At 40.5% G+C, this 25,081-nt stretch overlaps 1 protein-coding gene across 2 annotated transcripts in view; it reads left to right on the top strand.

The window, feature by feature from the left end:
- The first annotated feature begins 554 nt into the window (after positions 1-554).
- Bard1 (BRCA1 associated RING domain 1) overlaps positions 555-25,081 on the top strand; it is a 66,144-nt gene continuing 41,617 nt past the window's right edge. For both annotated transcript variants that reach the window (XM_021165841.3, XM_021165834.2), the window contains exons 1-4: positions 555-813; positions 14,026-14,082; positions 15,320-15,462; positions 20,447-21,384. In XM_021165841.3, coding sequence (XP_021021500.1) covers positions 674-813; positions 14,026-14,082; positions 15,320-15,462; positions 20,447-21,384 — 1,278 coding nt within the window. In that variant the 5' untranslated portion in view covers positions 555-673. The remainder of the gene's footprint in view (positions 814-14,025; positions 14,083-15,319; positions 15,463-20,446; positions 21,385-25,081) is intronic.

Raw genomic sequence — 25,081 nt, 5'->3', positions numbered from 1 at the left:
GAAATTGAAACTTAGTATTTAGGGGGTTCTTATATTCTACAGCAAGGAGAAAAAGAGAACTTTCTTATATAAAGGGTAGTACTTTTATTGTCATGGGAAAAGGTTGTCCAAGTTCAACAGTAGCTTGAATGCCACTCTTTGTTGATGGCTTCAGCGGCGAGCTCCTGAGGCTATGGGAGGGTTAGAATCCAACTTCCGGGTAAGCAAACAGTTTCAGTAAACTGAGAGGGGGTGGGACTGAAACCCGTGGGGAGCCCCGCCTCTTTGAAGGCGTGGCCTGAGGCCCTGCCGCTCAGTTACCCGCTCAGGAAGTTTGAGCGCGCTATGCCCCGCCTCCTAGGGCCAAGGGCCTAGGTGACTTCTCCCCCACGCCTTCTCAACCCCGCGCCTTGGCACTTTGATTTCCGCGGTCCGCCCTACACCTCCTGAGGGCGTGGCCTCTCAAGCCTCGCCTCTCCATTTCCGGAACTTGGACCGCGTTACTAAAGCCCCGCCCTCAGGCCTTGAGGGCGTGGCCTAAAGCCGAGTCCTTACATCTCTGGGAGTTTTACCGCGTTTCGGCCTCCGAGCCCGAGGCGTCCCACGGATTCTGAGACTCCGCACGCAGCGGGATCCGGCGGTGACCAGCGGGGTGCGGCGCGAGAGCAAACCTGACCTCCCCTCCTCTGTGGGAATGCCACGCCGGCCTCCGAGGGTCTGCTCTGGGAACCAGCCTCCTCCCGTGCCCGCCATGGAGCCGGCTACCGACGGGCTTTGGGCCCACAGCCGCGCGGCGCTTGCCCGCCTGGAGAAGCTGCTGCGCTGCTCCCGCTGGTAAGGACCGGCCTGGCGATCTAGTGTCGTCTGTCCCTTCGTGTCCCACTCCTGAGTTTTCTGAGTGGCTTCCCAGCCACCTGCAGCGAAGAGGATTCAAACGGCACTTTTCGAATTTTCGCGGGAGAACTGCCTTCGGGGCGTGGCTCAAAGCGCAGCTCTCTGGTCCCTCCCGGAAGGTGACGCTCGGAGCTGGGTTGGGCTTGTGCTGCTGCGGTCCTGGAGTTCGGTCCTCTGGGAAGGCGGTCCGTTGGTTGCGGGGCACAACAGCCCCTGTGAGGCTTATCTTTTGGTCCTTTCTCTAATAGCAGGCTCGGCGTGGGGAATAGGAGGCTAGGGACCTGGTTACGGGTAGTTTGGCGATGGCAGTTTGTTGAGCATCGCAATTTTAACTTAGTTTGATTGAAAGACTATGGCCCTGTACCACTGATCCTCCAACATGCCCTCTCTTGAATTTTATTCAGTCTGAAATGCACTCCTGAGTGGTACTTTCTTACCTGAGGCTGTTTATCGAATACTACCAAGTATACGTCTTTCCCCATTTTTCTCTTTGGCAGTAGCGAATGTTAAGCCTTCAGTCTTTACTACAAATACAGTGTTAACTGCAACTTTTTTTTTTTTTTTTTTAAGTTAACTGACAACAAACTTTGCTACTTACGTTAAATTATTCTTCTTTACAAACGCTTAATATTTGAAAGAACGGCATTGTATTTCTTAGGAGAGTGGCAATTCTGTTAGCATGAACACGGTCTGAGTTCTGCTTGTGTTTTCCTAAAGCATACGGATCATCCTGGGCATAGACATACATTGGAAACTCAACTTCTAGTTGCAGTAGCAGGACAGTGATGACGCACATGTTGAAATCAGCGAGCGATTCTCAATCTGTGGGTCGCGACCACTGGGAAACACATTTAGATCTTAGGAACTGAGACCCAGCTTAGTAGCAAAATTACAGTTATGAAGAAGCAAAGAAAAGAATGTTATGGTTTAGGGTCACCACAACGTTTGGAACTATATTGAAGGGGTTGTAGCATCAGGGAAGGTTGAGACCCAACCACTGCTTTAAATAGTTGAACCACAGTTAAACTCAGATGGAAACACATATTCTTCCACTTAGAATATGTCAGACCACATGAGTTCAGGTTCCAGCCACATCTTTGGTCTTCTCTGTACCTCAGTAATAATGGTTTGCTCATTCACGTATTAATTTGCTAATATTAAAATTTGATAATAAACATGTAATGAATACATACCAAACAGTGTTCCGAGTATGGAGAGCCCATTCGTGAGCAAAGCTTCCTTCCCATGTTTCTGTCACCCTGCCTCAGGGATCCCAAGAAGAAATTACATACATGTAAGTTGTTTCCTGTGGTGACTATCCAAAATGGTCACAGAAAGATGTGATGAGAAAATGATTTAGTCTGCTTGCTGAACCATTTGGAAGAGACTAACTAGGTAAAGTAACATGAATAATCTGTAGATTGTTCTAAAATTAAACAACCAGTTTCCCTTTTTACCAACTGCCAGCTCTTTTAAACTAAGTGAGCTTGCCATAAGAGTCAAGGGCCTGAAGGTAATAGTAATTAGGCTCAGGCTGTACTATGTCACATCCAGTTGTCCAGAGAATATGAGATTCCTGTGCTCTTGTTTTTCTTTTTTTCAGTTTATTAAACTCTGCTAAATGAGTTTATTTTAACTACTAGAGGATATAAGCTCATATAGGACTTTGAATTAATTTTTCCCTGTGAAGTGTCAATAAATATTACTTAGGTTTTTCAGTCACAAATCATCTCTACTTCCTTTAAAAGGGTTAAAAGGCTGGGAGTGGGTGGTTCATGCCCTTACACTCAGCTTTCTGGAGGCAGTTACAATCAGTTGCCTCTGAGTTTTTAGCCAGCCTGGTCTACATTGAGTTCCTGGCTTGCAGGACTACATCATGAGACCCAGTCTCGAAAACCAAGCAAACCGAAAGTATAAAAATATTCTTTGTTCAAAGGGCTGTGGGAAAGCAGGCTGTTTTGGCTTGGTTTGGACCAGAGGCAACAACTTTCCAAACTTTTTTCCTTCTTTCTTTTATTTTTCTGTTGATACAACAGATAGCTCCATAGCCTGGGTTAGCCTGGAACATATTTTGTGCCCATCTTATCTTTAAATTAAGTGACCTTCTGCTGTAGTGTCCTTAGCACTAGGATTACAGATGTATGCACCATGTCCAGCCTCAGACTCAGTTTTAAGAAAGCAAACTTAAGTTTAAAGACCCTTTGGTTATACTGGTTTACATCACACAGGACATGGTTTAGGTCATATGGGAAATGCTTTTCTTCCTGGCTTTGCTGTCTCTCAAGCTCTTTTTGCCTCTCCCTTCCTGCTTTCTAGAGGAGAGCAACCCTGGACAGTCTGTCTGCTGCTTGCTTCAGCTCATCATCACCCAGAGTGGCATTTTATTTGAAATCATGTGCGTCCTTTCCCCGAGCTTCAGAGCTCTCCCCAGTAGGCTGCTGATCACCCCGATTACCCTCACATTCAGCTTGCAGCTGCCATCTCTCTGCTGTTCCCAGCTGTCAGCTGTCTTGTGTAGCACATTGGATCTGTTTTGTAGCAGGCATGGCTTGCTCCTGCAGTGGATTGGCTATGTTACAGGGCATCATTTCCTGACCTTATAACATGACTCTGGCTTCAAGGTGAAGCTGGTGAACATGTTGAAGAGGCCAGATGTGACACTGACCGTAGGACCAAGCCTCACAACCAAATAGAAGCTATTTAAGGACTGGGGGAAAGGAAGCTGGAAGACCTTATTATTTGAGAGGCTGGCAGAAAGCAGAGAACTAGTGTGTTCCTAAAGGAAGCAGGAAATGCAGATAGGAGCTGCCCTGTTAGTGCAGCCAGGTGTCCTAGGATGCTGTTTTGTGAATTAAAATTAATTAGGTACTTTTTGGCATATTTTTGGAGTGAGGAGGGTTGGGCTTTTTATGCTAATTTTATTTTGTGCTTTTTATATCACTTTAGAGAAGATTAAGAAAATCATAACTTTGAAGATAGTTGGTTTTTTTCAAAATATCATTGTTATTTAAAAGATAAATTCATTTTATATATGTGTATATACATATAAAAACTTAAAAGCATATGTGCATTATGTTTATATTTGTGTATATATATATATATGTGTGTGTGTGTGTGTGTGTGTGTGTATGTACACACATGTGTAAATGCATCATGTATGTGTGGTAAGTTTGGGATCCTCCTGCCTCAGCCTTGAGAGTGCTGGGACCAAAGCATTATAAATGGATTCTAGGCCCTAGGGAGGTTGCTCGGTGGTTAAACTGTTTGCTGTGCAAACGCTTGAACAAATAGCATGAAGATCTGAATTCAGATCCCCAGTGTCTATGTAAAAGTGAGGCTGCTGTGTTCTTCTGTAAGCCCAGTGTGGGGGTTTATAGGAGACAGGTAGATATCAGGGGCTTGCTGGTCAGCAGCCAGGCTGAAATGGTTATCTCAAGTAAAAGACTATCTCAGAAACTTAGGTGAAATGATTGAGGGTCATATTCTAATTAGTCTCTGGCCTCTGTATGTGCCCATATGTGCATATACTACACATGTATCCAGCTTTCGTACAAGTATATGTACAAATAAAAGATGGATGGACGCCTGCCACTGCATTCCAGCTAGCTTCAGATCCTGGGTCAGGGTTACTACTCTTTGTTCACTTCCTTGTTTTCTAAGTGTTAATAAAATTGCCCTTTGTACCCATGTTATGGATGGATGTTCTTAAAATAAAGCACAGGTCTCCTGCTCTAAGCATTTCGCTTTTGCCTCTTTAGGAGTTTTGACTCTTCAGAGTGATCTTACAGGCCAGTGATCCTTAAGTAGGATGATTGCTCCCTCTGGTTTGCTGTGGCACTGGTTCATTAGAACAAGAAGTCACTGAGGCATACAAGCGGCAATGCATTTTCTCCCTGTAAGGCATATGTGCTCAATTTTAAGGAGTACAAAGGATACACAGTTTAGGGTAAGTTAGGAAGACCCAGGAGATGTGGAGGAAACAACGTTGCTTAGGTCTGTATGGTGAAGCAAAGTTCTTAGGCTTTGCAGTTAGACCTTTGAGATGTGGGTACATTTTTATTAATTGGTCACAGTGGTGGTGTTGGTGATATTAGCAAATGACTAAGCTAGGAATGTTAGAATAAACAGGGAGTGGGTTAAATGGTCTAAGACTTAAAACCAATTAGATCTTGAGGGACAAGTATCCTAAAAACCAAGTTTATTAGTTTATTTGTTAGTTTGTATAATTATTATTCTAGTTTGTTTCCCTGTTGCTGTGATTAACACCATAACCAAAAGCAATTGGGGATGAAAGGATTTGTACTTTATACTTTTAGGAAAGGGTCGCTGAGGGAGACCAGGGAAGGAATTGAAAACAGGAAGGAGGAAGTAGGAACTGAAACAGAAACTGTGGAATACTGCCTGCTCTCTAACTAGAGCTCAGCAGTCTTGCTTATCCGGCCCAGGCCCAACTGCCTAGGGAGGGTGCTGCCCACAGTGGCCTGGGCTCTCCACATCAGTTGTCAGTCAACACAGCCAATCTGTTAAGGCAGTTTTTCAGTTGAAGTTCCCTTGACCCAAGTAACTCTAGGTTGTTTCTAATTGACAGTTAAAACATACAAATAAAACAATTAGCACAGTTAGCTTCCCAAGGAGGGCTATTCATATGGCTTTCCTGAAATCTATGTCCTTAGCTAGTAAATGATGAATATAACTGAATTGGCTTTTAAAGCTGTCTCCAGTATTCAGACTTCATAATTATTAGCATTGTTTACAGCTTTTAATAAAAATTAACATCTATGTAAGAGGGGGGCACAGATTGTTAGTGTCCATATCCTCCAGTCTAGAATTTCTTTATTCATGGAATTTATTTATGTGCCACTTTACTTATTTGCTTGATGTCTACCTCCTTCAATTATGGTATAGTTCTCATAAAGACAGGCTCACATTTTTAGCCACAGTGCCAAATATAATGTTTCCAAGTGTTAAAATAATGAATGAAAAAAATTAGGTCAAGTATGTCCCAGCTTCAAAGTGGTGATGCCAAGATGACCTACTTAAAGTCACCAAGAGCACAAAGAGAATCCTGTATTGGTTTCCAGTGTTAATTACCAATACTGAATGGTGGTTAAGGCCTCAAGGCAGATGTACATGTAGGTCAGTCTGATTTCTGAGAGTCAGAGTTAAAACTACCATACATGCAGTCCTATTATGGGTGAAGGCCCAGCTGGTGTTGTTAGATAGGGCTTGTGACTTCTACAGAAATTTGTCAAATGCAGGGGACGTCTTTTATTTTATTTAATTTTAAGACAGAGTCTCATTCTGTTGCTCAGGTTGATTTCAAACTCCCAGATTCTCTCTCCTTAGCCTCCCTGGTGCTGGGTTTGCCCCTGTGAGATACTGAGCACAGCTGGATGCCTTTATTCTGTTCTTTATACCACAAGTGAAGGCATTACTGGTAAGCTGGTCTGGGCTCAGAGGAGACATTAGAGAATGACAATGGATATCTGAGGGTTACTTGCATGTGACTGGTCTGTTTCTAGGAATGAGAAGAGAAGAAAGGAACACTTAAGTGTGAGCCTTGAAATCCAGAATGGCAGGTGAAAGGGATGAAGCTTAATAAGACGGCAGAGCTGCGGTTGCTTAGCTATTTTACTTTGGAGAAAAGGGAATAGAAGACAGACTCAACACTGGTCACATCTACATGATAGTCTTTGGGGCTTCTATGACAGATTCTCCTAGGATATGATCTACTGTAATTAGTCATTACTAGAATTCTGTTGTGCATTTACTTTTGGAATAATTGTCTCATTTGACATTTGCTGACACTAAGCAATTAAATACAAATTTAAAGTTTTCCCTTGTGATTTACCTGAATCTGACATATAAAATAGTCACAGAGAGACTCCAGCCAGGGAAGCAGATCAGTGCCTTGCTCAGCCATTATCAGAGCAGTTTTCTTCTGCAGCAGATGGAAACAATACAGAGACCCACACAGCCAGATCACCCAGTTCTATATAGGATGTCTCCATCAAATCTCTCCCCTTAGGGCTCAGAGAACCCTATGGTGGAGTGTAAGAGCCAGAGGGGATGGAGGACACCAGGAAACAAGGCCTTTTAAACTAACACAAGCAAAGCTCATGAACTCAGATAGAGCAGCATTCACAGGGCCTGTACTGGTCTGTACCAGGTCCTTTGTGTGTTACTATGGCTTCCAGTTTAGTGTCTTTATTATGGGATTCCTGGGTGCAAACAAGTGGTCTCTTCATCTGTAAGTTTCCTTTGTGCCTTTTCTTGGGCTCTATTTTGTCCTATCCTGATACATTAGTTTTGCTTTAGTGTACTTTATTATCATCCTTAAAAGCCTGTTTGTCTCTAATGAGAGACAGAAAGGGGTGGATCTGGATGACAAGGGAGGTGGGAGAAAGTGGGAGGAGTAGAGGGAGGGAAACCATAATCATACATACTATGTGAGAAATAAAATCTCTTTTGAATAAAAGGGAAAAAATAGTCACAAAGAATAGAATGCTTACTTAGTTGGGCTTTGGTAGTTCATGTCTGTGATCACCAAACGGGGTAGAATCAGGAGCATTATGAGTTGAGATTAACCTGAACATCAGACACACAGACACAGACACACACACACACACACACACACACACCCAAACATAAAACCTAAACCAAACGAATCAAGTATTACTCATTTATCTTTTCTCTCCTTCTCTTAAAGGGAAATGTGACAAGTTGCTTAATTAGCTTGGGAAGTTTGTACAATTTCATGTTAAACACACTGATCTGTAACTTAAAAATACCTTGAGGATACCTTACAATTTAAGAGCACTGGAGTCCTTGTTCCAGCTAATATTAACTAGCAGTTAGTACCTCTTGGGAGTTTAGGAGCGCCATTCAGTTAAATACTTCTGCTTCATTAGTATAATCTCAGTTGAATTCAGTGTTCCTTTGTAAAGAAAACGTTATCAGTAGGTGTGCAGGCTAGTTTTGTTTCAACATGACAAACTAGAATTATCTGAAAGGTGAGAGAACCTCATTTGAAAATGCCTCTCTATGATCTGGCTGTGGGGCTGGAGAGATGGCTCAGAGGTTAAGAACACTGACTGCTTGCTCTTCCTGAAGTCTGGAGTTGAATTCCCAGCAACCACATAGTGACTCACCACTATCTATAATGGGATCAGATGTCCTCTTCTGTCACACACACACCTTAAAAAAATATCTGTCTGTAAGGCATTTATTTTCTTAGTGATTGATGGAGAGGGCCAAGCTCATTGTGGGTGGTACCATTCCTGAGTGGGTGGTACTGTAAGAAAGCAGGCTGAGCAAGCCATGGAGAGCAAGCTAGTAAGCAGCACCCCTCCATGTCCTCTGCATCAGCTCCTGCCTCCAGGATCCTGACCGGTTTTCATGTTCTAACTTCTTTGGTGATGAACAGCAATGTGTAAGTGTAAGCAGAATAAGCCCTTTCCTCCCAACTTGTGTTTTGGTCATGGTGTTTTTTGTCATGGCAATAGAAACCCTAAAACAGTAGAATTGTTTTAGAATTGCTTGTTTTCACTGTTTAGTTTGTTTCAAAGTTATAATGCATTGGTCTTGGTAAATCCACTACACAGAGAAGTGTAGTTAAGAGAGTTGTAAAGCTGAATTTTTTTTAAAGGTGTGGAGTTATTTTAAATATCTTATCAAGGAAGGGCCTTTTCTGCATTTTTTTCTAGTATATTTAAATATCATAGAAAATAAAGTAAGGGTAGAGTATTAATTTTAAATATCTTATCAAGGAAGGGCCTTTTTTGCATTTTTTCTAGTATATTTAAATATCATAGAAAATAAAGTAAGGGTGAAGTATAAATGCTAATATAAATGAGAACTTGCATGACCTTTCATTTGCTTCATCCACTGAGGGTTATTGCCATCCATGCTAGGTGGATAAAAGGGGTCAGGGAACTCAAAACAATTTTCAAGTCTCATGTGGAAGAAATGAGAATCTGGCAGGTAAAATAAAAAGTATTTGTTTTTAGCATTAAAGTCCAGAGCCCCAATTAGATGTCATCACTGCTCTTTGGAATATTAGAATATCTTATATCTTCTTTAAGTCAATTTGCTTATGTTGGGGTCCAGGAATTGCCTCACAAACCACATGAACCCCAATCTCAGACAGACAGGGGTAGTTTATTTAGCATACATCCCAAGACTGAATGACCAGGGCCATGGTCCCGATTCTGGAATTGAATTAAAATTCTATAGGATTTTTAAGCCTGGGATCTACAAACATCTGTGCCAAGTTATCCACCAGTCAGGAGTTAGGGATGGGATTCCTTAGGAACACGTCTTTTGTTGTACATTTATCCTGCTCCCATTGGCTGGGGTATTCAACTGTGGCAGGAGACTTGCCTTGTCTAGTGTTCTTGTCTTAACTTCTCTACTAGGGTGGAACTTGTCTTAATTTACTAACCAGGATGTCAGTTACCCATGTTCATGTCTCTTTCTGCCAAGTAGGAGGTCAGTTCCCAGGGAGGTCTTACCAAACTTTAATTGACCACTACTCAAAATGGAAGTCTTATTCCAGATATTTCTTCTATTGGTGGTGCAGGTGCCTCTCTTAGGTTGGGATCCATCCTAGTGGCAGTTTATACCATAAAAGCTTATACACAGGTGCAGGAAGTGCTGCTGGGTGGTTTGTTTGGGCCTGAGCTTATTGTGGGTAACTAACTATACAAAGCAGTTCAGAACATAACAGACTATGTACTCAACTTGAGCATGAGAAAGTTTTCTAATAATAGCAGACATAACATATGAGAAAGTTTTCTTATTTTATTAGTAACAGAACAACATGACAGGCTAGCTAGGGAATAGTTACCTAGGCATTACCATTTTATGTAGGCCTTAACGTTCCATTTAGGTCTTAATATTTTGCCTAGGCCTTAATAGTTTATATAATACCCCACTTGAGTCTAAGACCCTTAGGAAGGAATTAGCCAGCTTAGTGTCCTTCATGTGCCTGGTAATTGCATCAGGTCCTGGGATGGAACTAAAATCTGCTTATTTGTTTACTAGTGCCATTGTTATTATGTTCCCTTTGTAGTGTTTAGGTAGTGTCAAGCATGTTAGGCCTTCGTATTTATTATGTAGAAGAAAGTGTGGTCTAGGCTTGGAGAACAGGCCAGGCAAAGCTGTGGGGCTGGAGCTGGATAGAAGCTAAGTAGTATTTGTCATAGACACTGGCCCAACCATAGCAGAGCTATGCTGAGGAGCAACAAGAAGGGTCACACTGCGTGACTTTACTGTTACCAGATTCTGAAGGACATTGCAGTCTAACAGTGTTTACTTTAATACCCCTGAAGGAGTGAATGTTAGGTAAATTTGAGTCTTGTCTGGTAACTCATGATCATCAGCTTCTTGTGCATCTTTTAAGAGAGTCTCTGTGTATGCCTTCATAGTAGCTGTGACCTTCCTGGTAAAGAGTTAAGTTGCTTGTGGTCTTCTGCAGTAACAACTAGTGCTGGAATGAGTATTTTTCCATGACTTTAAATGCTTGTGTATGAGCATAGTTGGCAAAGGCGAAAGCTGTGGGGAATACATTCTTCATCTCCCACCACTCCTGAGGTCTATAGCTTGGGTTCAGTTCACTTTTTTACCTCTAGGTTTCTCAATAGCATATCCCCATTTCCAGGTTTTTTATTTATTATTTATTTATTTATTTATTTATTTATTTATTTTAGTTTAGATGCTATTTCCTTACTTCTTACTCTTAAAGCTGAATTTTCTTATTTTCTATTAACCTTGTACTGTAGAAGGTTACCAGTACACTCAAAGTACAAAGTAATTTTCCATTATTAAGTCTACATTCCGTGCTGATTTCTTTTTAAACAATATATATGACATTTTAATTGTATTTCTTTTTTACTTTTTGAAATGTTCAAATAGCTTCATCCAGGGGCCTTTATGGCAGCAAAACTGGTTTACTTTGTAAACATTTTTTCTTTAATTTTGAGGATTTCATACATGTATACAATGAAATATGATCATAGTTATCCCCTGCAGTTCCTCCTATAGTCTCCCAACCCACCTTGCTCCTAACATTGCCTTTGAATTTTTTTTTTTTCTTTGAACATACTAAGTTCATTAGTGTTGCCCTATGTGAATGGGTGTGGGGCCATCCACTGGAGCACTGGAAGTCTACCAGTGGCCATCCCCCAAATCATTCTCTCCCTAGAGAACTCCTGTAGCTCCTCCTTAGTAAGGCTCGAGGCCTGGAGTTCATCTAGTTCGTCTGTGCTTTGGCTGTCTTGATCTTGGGGTGGGTCTAGTGTGTTGTTTCTTAATCTCTGGAAGCTTTTAAAAGCTTACCTAGAGGATGTTTATTGTTTTGACAGTTCATTATTTACAAGTAACCCAACAGAAATTGCTGCAGCTGAAATAATTTGGTTAAAGTTGGGTTCATTTAAGATTTTGGTTAGTATCTCTTAGATGGAAGGTAAAGTTCTTTCATTGTTGGTGTCCTAACTAGAGGCTGGCCATTCCCTGAAGTCTGTCTATGACACAGATGAACTCTACCCCTACAATGTCTGCCTTGTACCTGCCCTTGAAGTTAGCTGTATTCTCTTTCCACCTAGCCATCACACTCTCCTCACTGTTCCTTTTCTCGGAACCCATGCAGAACTCACTGACATTCTCCACATCTTTTCTCGTTTGTTAACAACCTCAAGAAATCCAGTCTAGACCACTAATTAGAAAAGGCCTACTCATCACTTTCCCATAGATGTTATGCCACTGCTAATTACATGATAGCATGTCATTGCTAGGGTGAAGGGGAGGAACTATAAAAAAGATTCAGAATCATCTTAGGATAACTTATATAAGATATCTTAGGAAGGAAATAAGAGGTTTAGAAACAGATTTTGGACATTGAATTCAGAGAAAGCCAGTAGGCTGTGGGCTGACTGCATGGTGGAGACGTGCTGATATGGAGGGTCGGGGGTGAAGCAGCCAAGGCAGTGCTGAAATAACCAGGTAGATGTTCTAGAAGAAAGTTCAGGCTCACTAGCAGGACAGGCCTCAGGGAGAAGATGAGGTCAGTGTGAACTCACAGAGAGGTCAGAGAAGAGGAAGAACAAAAGTACCCAGGGGACTTTCAACGATGGGACTTTGTAGAGCTCATTTAGCTGAGTTGGGGGAGACCATAGAATGGGTGGCAGGTCAGATGCAGTGGGGTTTTTGGTTGGTTGGTTGTCTGTTTGTGCATGCTTATCTGTGAGTGACAGGAAGGAGATTCAAATGATGACTGCCACAGACTTAAAACTGGGAAGATACGGAAGCTTGATAGCAGAGCATCTCAGGATGAAGAGTAGCTGAGGGAGGGCTTCAAGTCGGAGGAAGGGGTGAGGCTGAGGACCAGGTAGCCAGAGGGTCACAGGTTCACATCATTGGAGATGCTTAGCACAGGTAGCCTTGAATAACCATGTAGCCACTGCTTAGCATTTATTTCATCATTGTAGAGATACAGAGGTGAAGAAATACTGCTTTTTAAAGTTATTTCTTTCTCTCTCTTATTTTGGTTAGTCTTTTTTTTTTTTTTTGGCCAAGGTGGCCTGGAATTCATTATGTGGTGCAAGCTATCCTTAAACTTAGGATCCTTCTGCTTCTGCTTTCTCAAGAGTAGGAAAATTAGGTGTGCCCCAGGGAATGCAAAGCATTATGAACTTGCATTCATGAGTATCTTAGGAGCACAGCAGTAAAGATGGCTCTGAGTCATTAAGCTTGGTAGTCTGGGCTGAATAGTGAGTCCTAGGAACTACAAGGATGGTCAGTATTCAGTCTAGATGGAGTTGGGTTTGGCCAGGATGTTGCAACAGGAGATACTCAGAAAGGTGTAAGAGGTTCATATTGTAAGGAACAAGTAGAATTTAGTTCTTAGTTATGAAAGAGGAGGTTAGGTTTGACCTATTCATGTAATAAAAATTATAGGGGCTGCACAAATATTGTTTATAGTCATCATATTGCCAGAGTCACCAAACTTATATTTTATCAATTTATCCCATGTAGTATGGTAAAAAATGGTTTTGTGAGGTTTTGAAAGTAATGGATTTTGTAATGTCAGTGAGCAGCATTTTTAATAGCTTGAGACTAACGGGGCTGTGTACTGTCTTCTTAGCCTCTTCCTGAAAGCTCAATTTTACTTTAATGTTCATATCTATTAAAATGTGCACTGTGAAACTTTTGATCTTTCCAGAAATGTGGAGAACTGTGTTTTACTGATATGTGGTTGTGTGCAGAGGTAATTGGATAATAATGGTGTAAACACCTACAGGTCCTGGGGTTGTTATAATAAGCCAAGTGCAGGAAGTGTTCGTTCATCCTTTGAAGGCTTCACTTGTGTGCTGTGCTCTTGATGCAATTCCCCCTCTGAGCATCAGGGCTTAATGCATGTGTATTAGTAAGAGCCCATGCTTCCCCAGGACTTCCAGAGGGAGCAGGCGTTCTGACGGACAGCTTTTGCTTCTGCTTATTGGATCTCCTTTAGTCTCCAGACTGCCAGCTTGATTTGTGTCTGCAGTTGCTTAAGGAACAAGACCTTCAATTATCCGTGTATTGAAAGAATGTTGTATTTGCTCAAACTTGTGTAAAAGGTAGATGGCTCCTTATAGCAAGAAACAATGCTGTGCGCTTGGATTTGGTTTTAAATGGGAACCCATGGATTATCATGGTCAAGATATCCTGATGTCCTAGTGTTTTGGAAAAGTTTTGGTTTGTACTCCTTGTCCCAACATTCTTTATAGTTAGGCACTCCTCTTTACTCTGAGAAATTCTCTCTCATTTGGATGGCAGGCCATATTTTCAGATTTATGAGTTTCGTTTCAAGTCAGTCAGGGAAAGTATACCTTATCCTTTGGAAGAAGACTTTGGAGGTGCTTGAGCACGTGGTCCTTTCTCTAAGCTCTCAACAGATAAATCATAAAAGGTGCTAGAACATGTGCTGGAGATTTCTATTTGAACTCAGCAAGTATGTCCATGTGGTATATAACCAGCAGAATCAAAGCCTTTGGAATAAAGTATCCTTAATATTAAGAGAGAAACAGGTAGTGTTGGGTCTTGGGTTTGTAAAATATTGGGCATGAAATATCTAACAGTGACTTATGCTTATCTCGTCCTTTCTTCAATCAGTGCTAATATTCTGAAGGAGCCCGTGTGCTTAGGAGGATGTGAGCACATCTTCTGTAGGTGAGTTGTTAGAGCTTGATGCACACTGTGATGCAGTTGTGATATCTGCACGTTATCTTGGGTTGACCTTTATTCCTGTTTCCATCTACAAATAAGAAAGAAAGCTCAGAGGGTAACATAAGAGCACTGCTAAGTTCTTGGAAAGGAAATAATGCCTTTGACATAATTCACAAGTGTCTTAAATCTGCTTTGAATGACTGTGCTAATAATCTTTCAACATTTATTGAAGTCTAATTCTTAAGTTTCCAACCACGAGTGACTTACAACAGTAGACACTTATTGTTGTAGATCAGAAGGCCAGAAAGTCAAGTTCTGATACATGCTGACAGAGTTTGTTCCTTCTGAGGACTGAGGGAGGATCTGTTCTCACCTAGTGTCTTGTGGCCCATTAGTGAGGTTTTCCATGGTGGTGACAATGACAATATATGATTTGAAGAGTTGATGGGCATTTGATAGTCACCCTTTTGGTCACCCATTTGGTCACCCTTTTGACAGAATACCTGACAAACTATTTGAGCTCAGAGTTTCACAGGCTTCACTTACAGTGGTTAGCTTTGGTTTATTGGATGCTTGAACACTAATTTTGCTTCTTGGGGTCAGTGTAATAAGCCAAGGGCAGGAAGTGTTCATCCTTCAAACACCTTGTGACAGAGGACACTGGTGGTAGGAACCTGTGGAAGTAGATGTTCTGTCATGGCAGGCAGGAAACAGACTGGGGATTTGGCACTAGGTGTAACCTTCAAAGGCCTATTTGTAGTGATTTCTCTAGCTGGGCCCCACCTCCTAAAGTTCCACCTCCCCAAATAGCACTACTTAGTTGAGGGCCAAATGTAACAGTGAGTCTGTCAGGCGCACTTGTAATATTGTATGTTCCTGTCACAGGCTCTAAAGCACTCATTTGGGATTCACACCATATATAATAGGGAGAAGGTTTTAATTTGGCTCACAGATTCAGAGGTTTCTGGCCTTTGTTCCTTTATACTGAGGCTGTATTTGTGCACATCTCAATCTCCTTATGCTTTTTGGAGCCATAGATTTGTTTGTTGGGAAAAATTAGGCAGATTGTCGTACTAAATAATGTCTCTATGTAGTCAATTGATACATATATGTCCATATCATATTATCGGAGCACACTGTTTTGCCATTCTATGTAAAACAACCTGTGTTTTCCTACTGTTCCTACTCCCTAGGGTTTGCAGTTCAGATTATGCTGACTTTTCTTTGAATTTTTTTTAAGTGGTTGTATAAGTGACTGTGTTGGCTCAGGATGCCCAGTGTGTTACACCCCAGCCTGGATCCTAGACCTCAAGATAAACCGACAGTTGGACAGCATGATCCAGCTTTATAGTAAGCTTCAAAATTTGCTCCATGACAATAAAGGTGAGTGATATTCCTTCATTGTTTTGTTAAAGAGTGGACAAATTAATAATAACGAGCACATGAAGAAAGAATGGAGAAAGAATTCTGAATGATATAGTTCACATTTTGAGATTAATAGTTTTTTAAAAGTCATTGTGAGAAATGAGATAATTAAGTGTAAACTTTATAGATGAGGTACTAAGGTCCAGAGGAGTTAGCTGCTCTCGCCTGCAGTCTTATGTGTAGTTAATATAAGAAGCAAGGGAAATGGAGTGCATCTCTTGATGTCAATCCAGAGAGGCTCAGGGTGACACTGGCTGCTTTCTATAGGTGGGGGAATTTCTATAGACTATAGATGCTGGAGTGATTTTATTTATAACAGTGCTTAATTCACTTTGCTACACTGTTAGAAGATAGAATACAATACTCTTGTAAGGATCACTTTCTAGACTGAATTAATTAGGTGTACATTCTGAAAGAGCAAAAATCTAACACTCATTTTCTTTTCTATCTAAATGAGGGGTTAATGTTTTTCAAATTGTTCTTAGACTCTGCATATTAACTATATATCTTTGCATTGTGCTTTCTGCTGAGAACTAATTGGCTGTGAAAAGAAAGTAAAGTGTTTTGAATTTTCATAATTGGATGTTGGAGTTGTCTTTTCATTGACCAAATCATATTATTTTAGCATGTGTTTATAGGAGACCCTGTCTGGCAGGATGCCATGAGAGATTGGTAGTGGCAATATAAAATTGTCAGCTTTGTGTTTTTAAGTCTTTTGTTCTTTGGATTCTGATGTAATATTGTAACTGTCAGCTACTAGTAAGGTTGATTGAACAAAATTAAAAACCGGCAAATCTTCTAAGTATTACTGACACTGGTTGTATTTTTAAGAATGTAAGTCATAGTTAACCTGTGTTTACATTGAGTTATCCTATCTTTGTGTGCTAGTCTCCATTTTTAATGATAAAATATGTTATACTAGTAATGTGACTTATGGAATGCAGGTGTGTATATATTTTATAAAGGACTTGCTTTAAAAAGTATTTAAAAAGTCTCAAAGAGTGCACTGATTTCATAGCTGACAACTTGGCATTGCATAAGCACCTGTGAGACACTTCTCCAGCTCCCAGCATTCCTTGGTTTCCTGCAGCTCTTTATTTAGGGTTGAGGCTCGTGAGCTTTTCCCCCTTTTGTGCTAACATGGCTATTGATGTTATTTGTTAGGGGTCTTGTTTAGGCAGCTATGATAGATATATACATATCTATCATATATATGTATAGATGTATATGATAGATATGTATGTATATATAGATACACACACGTACATATATATGTATATAACTAAGATTCAAACGCCCTCCACTCACTACAGTAAATTTCTAGTCTTACTCCTTTTTGTATCCCCAAGGTATCTAACAGCCCAGCCATAACAGATGACAATTAGCTTACAAAGTTACTCTAGCCTCCTCCCATTCTATCACTATTAAAAAGGTCATATTATTTATTTATGCATTAAACTGTGACCTTCCTTCTACTCCTTAAATGCATACACTGAAACCATAACAACTCTGTTTGCGTCTGTTGAGTAACAATAAAGAAAAAGTGGCCATGAATTTGAAAGAAAGCAGGGTGGGAGTGTAGGTAGGAGGGGTTGGAGGGAGGAAAGAGAAAGGGGTAAATGATAAAATTATAACTTTAAGGATTAAAAAAGTATAATACAATAAAAAGATTATGAAAAGAATGTATTGAGGGGCTAGGGATGGCTCAGCAGGTTAAGAGCTCTTACTACTCTGGCAGAGGCCCTGCGTGCTGCTTCCTAGTGCTTAGGTCAGGCACCTCCATGTCCAGAAGGTCCAACTCCTGGCTTCCGTGGGCACCTGTAGTCATGTGCACGTAAACATAGTGATAAAATTAAATCCTAAAAAAAGAAAAGGACTGCATTGGGGAGATGTCATTAGTTCATCTGAATGCTTTTCTTCCTTAAGCACGGTGTCTGATGGTGTGTATTTAGTGGTTGAAAAGATTGTGTATATGATCTGATCAGCCTCTGTCCACCCCACATACGCACTAAGTTGACATAGTGATTCCTAGTCAAGGTCCTTGGGTTAGGGTTAGGGTTAGGGTTAGGCAATGTCAGGGTTGGGAATGGAGAGGAACCAATGAGTCATGTAATTATATGAACAGTATATCTCTGAAAGTTGCTTTCATTTGATTCTATAGGTATGTCTGATTATTAAGATTATTGACCAAACACTGAAATGTGGGGTCTACTTTTGAGAGTCATAATTTCTTGACTTGTCTCCAGTTAGTGTGGAATAGTGTGCTGAGTCACTGCAGATGGCTGTAACATGTTGAACGTGACAAACTGGGCAGCTCAAGTAAAAGAACCTGTCTCAGTTCTGGAGGCTTGACATTTGAGCTTCACATTTTCAGTTTTAAGGATTTTTCCCCCTGGTGTAGCTCCCTCTGTTTCGGTTCTTTATAGTTTCTTTAGTACATGTCATGAGGGGCTGTCTTAGTTTAGTGAGGCCTTTTAAAACCAAATTTACATAGTAGATGGTGAAATGTTTTATCAGTAGAAGGAACTAGAACTTGGGGACCAGTGAGGGTTGCTCTTCCTTGTAGTAAGAACAGGATCTCACCTTAATTAAGATAAGGGCGGGGGACCGAGTGATTTCCTGCAGCCTGACTAACTCCAAATGATGATGCTCACATGGAAAACAATGAACCAAGTGGAGGGTCAGCAGCTCTCACAGTTTCTCTATCTTTAAACAAAAATTTGTAGTACATAATTTATCTTCCAAATGACCCTTGTTACTTGCATTTACTATAAACTATATAATTACTAGAATTAGGGTGGGTAATTAGGAAGAGCTTGTCAGCTCGTGGACGTGGTGCATGGTATATTGGAGATGAAGCCAATTTATAGGAAAAGGTGCTAAGATGAGCTTCTAAACATTCTCACATATTTTCCTCGGTTCAGTGTACTTTAAAGAGAAGAGGTTGTCATATTTTTCTGAGGGTCATTTATGGGTAATTTTACCTTATTCTTTATAACAATCTTTTTTTCTACTAATAGAGGTAAATTTAAAGTTGCTATTTTTCCCTTGAACCTATCATATTAAACAGCCCTTGCAGGTGCTGGTCACGTTTGTGGACCGTGGAGGTGCTGGTGACACTCAAATAAAGAACCTTGGTTATGCTTCCACGGCTCACAATGTGCATTTCTCTGTTGTAGTTTTAGGAGAGATGCTGATCCTTCTGACGTGATTACTTAGTGTTTCGTAATACATGGATAGCCACGGAGCTGTTGCTACTTTAAATAAATCTAAATGCATTTTAACTTATTTTAACTTACAGAATAAATATTCTTCAGGTGTTAATGTCACACAGATGGTATACAGAGGGCCTCCCTGTGATTTCCTTTGTTTTTGTTTTTTGTTTTGTTAAATAAGGAGCTAGCTAGTCAGTTTTTCAACTTCTGTTTTGTATTGTAACTTACAATAGAGAATAATTTGGAAAGCACAGTGTACATCATTATAATCCTTTGATGTAGATTAATGATAGGGAGATCACATTTGCTAATTGCTTCTCTTTTCTATGCTTATTATTAAATTTTCAGAAAAAAAAAAAAACCCAAAAAAACCTTGACTATGCCGCTCCTTAGTAACACACGTATCTCTGCTCCTTGAATTTCATAGTATATCTAAAATATTTAAATTCAGAGAGTAAGATTTTTTTTTTAATGTCATCATTAAGAAATTTGCTATGCAGAGGCAGGACCAATGTTTTTCTTCATGAAATGAATATGATAATTTATCAAGCTTAGAAGCGTTCATCCATAAAACAGTTGTAGCTGTTAATAATATGATTTATGTTCTAGCCACTGTATTGTTTTGCTTTTCAGTTTCATCTTAGATATGCTGCATAAAATCCAGAATTTACAGTTATTGTTTGTGGTTATTCTTGCTTAGTTAGACCAAGTGGTGTGATTAAAATTTCCAGGCAAAGGTGTTGGTGCCCAAATCAATAAAATGATTGCATGCATATAAATTACATAGTTGTTCACTGTTTATTTGCTCTTTTATAAGTTAGGGAACATGCTGCTGATGTTGAAATTTGGTATTTTTTTGTTTTGTTTTAGATTTGAGGTTTTTAGTTAATTGACTCTGTTATCACTGTGTAATTTTCTTTAGCTGCCCAGCTCTACTTTTTATTATAAACATGGAGAAATCAAGATTTGACTTGTTTTTCATTGAAAATGTCATCATCTGCATTAAAAATAATAAATTAAAACCAAATACAACTTTTCACAGATGACTTGAGGATTAACCTTTAAGTCTTTATAATCCTGAGGCCTTCTTAAGAAGCAATCCCTGGTAACATTTCATTTTGACCTTTCCCTAGACTCAAGATTGTATCACAAGTGGCTTGGTTTTAAAATCTACATATCACAGCAGAGGAAAGGCCTTGTTGAATTTAGATGTCTAGTCTCTTTGTGAATGGACATCTCATTCTTATAATTTTCAAGATCCTGTCTCAGTAACACTATAGACCATAGGTTTCTCAACAACTCTACTTCAATGGCTTTAGGGAATATACCCTCGTTCAGTTACATAGCTCTGCTTGTAGCCGGCCTTATTTGTTTACTGTCTTCAGTGCACTCACCCATGTCACTAGGAAGAAGTGGTGTCTTTACAGTATAGTCCAAGTGCTGTTATTGTTAGGCAGGGTCAAGTGTTACATTCCTGCAAGGTTGAAAACTACTTACTTAGTTTCCATTTCCTCTTCCTTACTTAGGGTGCTTTCTTTTTACCTGGTGGCTGTGTTTGTAAGATGGGAGGTGAAAGAGGAGACAAAGGAAGGCATTTAGGAATTGGTGGTCGAGCAGTAGAGGAATAAAACGTAACAGTCCTTAGAGAACAGAAAGTCGAATTCATCGGTAGGTTAAGGTGGAGAAATTAATCCTTATAGCATGTTTCTTTTCCTTTTTTCTATCAGATTCAAAAGACAACACATCTGGGGCAAATTTATTTGGTGATGCAGAAAGGAAGAAGAATTCAATAAAAATGTGGTTTAGTCCTCGAAGTAAGAAGGTTAGATATGTTGTGACTAAAGTGTCAGTACAAACACAGCCTCAAAAGGCAAAGGACGACAAAGCCCAGGAAGCCTCAATGTATGAATTTGTTTCCCCAACTCCCCCTGTAGCTGTTTCTAAGAGTGCTAAAACAGCTTCTAGAACATCTGCAAAAAAGCATCGGAAGAAATCCGTAGCTAAGATCAACAGGGAGGGGAATTTAAGGCCAGAAACAAAGGATAGTAGATTTGATTCCAAAGAGGAGCTGAAGGAAGAGAAGGTTGTCTCCTGTAGCCAAATACCAGTTATGGAGAGACCATGGGTAAATGGCGAAATAGACTTATTAGCAAGTGGTTCTGTTGTAGAATCTGAATGTTCTGGAAGCTTGACTGAAGTCTCTTTACCATTGGCTGAGCATATAGTGTCTCCAGACACTGTGAGCAAGAATGAAGAGACTCCAGAGAAGAAGGTCTGTGTAAAAGATCTTCGTTCAGGAGGGAGTAATGGAAATCGTAAAGGCTGCCACAGGCCTACCACTTCTACTTCTAACAGTTGTGGGAGCAACATTCCGAGCACCAGCAGAGACATCGGTGAGCCAACATTGCTTGCAGAAAATGTAGTGTTGGTTGACTGCTCTTCACTGCCTTCAGGCCAGCTACAGGTTGATGTCACACTCAGGAGAAAGAGTAACACATCAGATGACCCCCTTAGTCTTTCACCGGGCACACCCCCACCTCTGCTGAACAATTCAGCTCACAGACAAACGATGTCAAGCCCCTCCACAGCGAAGCTGTCTTCTGGTGTTCCAACCAGGAAAAGAAACCACAGAGGAGAGACTTTACTTCATATTGCTTCTATTAAGGTAGGCTGCCTACTCGGAACCAAATCTTGGAAAGAGACCAGACTTTTTGGCTCTTACTGTAGCAGATACTTGAGATAATAAGAGTACAAACTTAGTTTATCTCACAGAATTGGAAATTTCAGTTCGTGTTCAATAGGTTCTGTTGCTTTGAGCTTGTCATCATAGATGCGTGTTATGGAACAAAAGCTATGTGTGCCCCCTTGGCCCACTGATGAGAAAAAGAGGGGATGAGGAAGGGGTGGGGTCCCATCTCCTCTTCACGTCCAGTGACGTGAAAACCTTAATGTAGAAGATGGAGGTGAGAGAGAGGCTGTGGCAATGGAACCATGCCCTTAGCTACACTCTAGGCATCTTCTACTCTGAGTAAGTCAAATGTTTGGAGTTAATTCTGGTTATGCTTCAGTTGGTTTCTGTTAAGCCTGACTTAGAAAATTCATAGTTTTGGTCATTCTTGTCATATGTATAAAATACGTATATGCACACATAAGCTATTGTAATGTGGTTGATGTTTCCTAGACTTATCTAGTTAATAATTATTATGCTCCATTCAGTTTTCTATTAGTAAGATTGTAGGCTGATGTAGTTTCTATGTCTCTCCTTCTGGGAATTTTCAGACCACAGATCAAGCATTCCCTTAATTTGGTAGAGAATGTTATTCCAACTATAAGAAAAATTTACCTTTATTAATGAGGATCTCTAGAGCCTAGTGTCTAGGCCAGTGCTTAATAAACTCTTATGGAGGTTGCTAGAGAAAATGTTCTTGACTTTTCAAACTATATAGTATGTGCCATATATTACTCTAGAGCAGAAATAACCATAGACAACAAGTAAACCAATTAAAACGACTTGCGAATTCAGGTGGCTCCCCCACAAACTGCAGCTTATATTCTGTTGTCCTAAGCATGGAAAAAAGCCAAAGTAGAACAGGTAGAAAAATTGTGGCATGATGGTATCCTGGTGACTTTTCTTCATTGATGTGTTCATCATTACTTTGTGCAAGTTTTTCTCAGTTGGCTGCCTACTTGAAGAGTCTTGCCCAAAGTAAAGTTGTCTATTTTGTTTTCTTAAACCTAATTATCTGATATTGTTATTGTTATTAATTGACTTATTCTCATTTGCTACATTTAAATATGCATTGATTTATATTGTTTTTTAAATCATTAATTAACAATCATGTTCTCTTAAAGTTTTATTGTGAGCCGAATGTGTTTTCCCACCTGTTTGTTTTTTGTTTGTTTTTACAATTCTGGGAAACACACAGGGCCTTACTCGGGCACTCTACCAAATAGCTGGGCTTTCAGCTTGTGTTTGAACTTGATAGATAGGATTTGGGAAGAAGACATATCAGTGGGTGTATCATCATTGTTACCTTCTTAGAAGTGGTTTTCATTTAATTCTCACCTTAATTTTTCCATATAGAGCAAGAATGAATTATTTAAAAATATGAGGAAGCCAAGCACTATAATTCTGTAGTCTTATTTTAGCTGTGTGTCCACCTACTTCAGAAATAATTTGCATGGGCCTTAATATTACAGCTACCATAAAATGGAGCAAGGAGCAGGGACCGGCGTTTCTTGGCACAGTGAATTCAGATTTGGTGACCTTTAAGACAGCCAAACCAACAAAGGGGAAGCAGTGGGTTTATGCAGGTCAGAAGGAAGGCCGTCCCAGGCTGCTGCTGTATTGTTGCACATAGGTGGATTTGCAGCTGCCACAGTTCATGGTACCTGTGATGGTTAATCTTGATTGTCACCCTTTTTAGAGCCTGGTCAAGTGGTTCACACCTGTAACCTTAGCATTCAGGAAGCTGAGACAGGAGTATTACTGTGAATTGAAGGACAACTTGGATTATGTAGCTAGTGCAAGGCTAGCCAGAGTACAAAACACTTCCCCAGTCACTCCACTCCTGATACCAATGTCTTTCTTAGCCACTGTTCTATTGCTGTGAAGAGGTACCATGATGAAGACAGTTCTTATAAAGGAAACACTTACTTGGGGGTGTACTTAGAGTTTCAGAGTGTTAGTTCATAGTTATTGTGCTAGAGGCAATGTGCTAGAGGAGTGGCTTGAGAGCTTTACTTTGAGGTCTGCAGGCATCAGAAAGAGACAGACGGACAGAGACAGATATACAGAAACACAGAGAGACAGAGAATATGAGCCTGTCGGGGCCTTTTTTATTTCAACTGCATACATTTTACTCCCTGATCCACATAGACTTGTAGTCACATCACAATGGAAAGTGTGTTTAGTCCAATTTCAAATGTCCTTTACATAGTCTTTCAGTCTCAACCCTGTTTAAAAGTCCAGGGTCTTTTCTGAGTGTCAAGGCATTCTCTGAACTGTAATCCCTTATAAAATCAGTCTCCAAAACTAGATCACATGCTACCAACATACAGTGGTACAGAATATGTATTACCATTTCAAGGGGGAGAGAAGAGGGAATAGTGAAGAAATACTAGACCAAAGCATCACTGAAAACCAGCAGGCCAGACTTCACGTTCTGAATCTCCATGTCCGATGTCAAGACGCTCTTCAGATCTCCAACTCCTTTCAGCTTTGTTGACTACAACACACTTCCCTGTCTTAGACTGGCTCTACACCCAGTCTGCAGCTCTCCTTGCCAGATAATGCTACACCTTTCACATCTTGGGGTCACCAATTCAATCCAGGCTTCTTGCAATGACTTCCCTAGGATTGCATGCAGGGTCTGCCCCAGGCCTAGCTTCAAAGGCTTTCCATAATGGAGGAGGAAGGTTCCATAAGTCCTTGACTCCTTGAGCCAGAACCTATGGCTGATGCTGTCCAGTTCTGCCACCTGAAATGTAACCCTCTTAATGACTTCCATTTACATAAGCTTTGTCTTGATAGTTTCTAGGCTGAGGAAATCGCTCAGGTTGCAGGATTAAGGTGGATGTGGATGGTGTCTCATCCTTAGATCACCACTCCCTTTATTCCATTGAGCATCAAGCCTTTAACACTTTAACCCTTGTTGGGCACCAGACATGGCCCCAGGTTATATTTCCTGGCACTGTTTTCTCCTCAAACTGTGATTTATACTTGTCTTTGCTTCACTTGCTCCTTTTCAGTGTAGGTCTGTATAATAGTGATCACTAGTAACCACACAAGGAGTCAGTACAAGGCTATCCGGAAATCTCTGCTTGTGCCCTTAATGTATAAAACTCTTCCATTTTATCCCCTTGCAGTGTTTTTAGGACAAGATCAGAAAGCAGCCATACTTTTTTGCCAGTGTATCACAACAATGTGGCCAGCCAACACTAGTCTTTCCTTCTGAAACCTTTCAAGCTGGGCCCCCACATTTCATATCACCCTCTGCACAGTCATCCAGGCTCCTGCTAAGATGGTCTATTAGTCATTGTTAAAGCATTCATTGATTTTCTAGTCCAGAGTCTTCCATATTCCTCTAAACAACAACATGGTCAGGTTTGTTACAGCAATATCCCAGTCCCTGGTAGAACCTTCTGTTTTAGAGACACTATGGCATTAACAAAGCATACCTCTGTGTGTGTGTGAGACAGATAAGAAGGCCTCTGACCTAAAGAATGGTCAGTCCATTGGATAATTCAGTCTTTAGAGGAAGTGGCTCATTGACAGTGTGTACTTACAGGCATATCTTACACTAGCCTTTTTTTCTGTTATTTCTACTCTTCTCTGCCTCCTAGTTGCCATGCTATGAATT

The sequence above is a fragment of the Mus caroli genome, unplaced genomic scaffold, assembly GCF_978045245.1.
Source record: "Mus caroli unplaced genomic scaffold, Mus_caroli_1 scaffold_1, whole genome shotgun sequence".
Lineage (NCBI taxonomy): Eukaryota > Metazoa > Chordata > Mammalia > Rodentia > Muridae > Mus > Mus caroli.
This window is presented reverse-complemented; position numbering and strand designations above follow the sequence as displayed.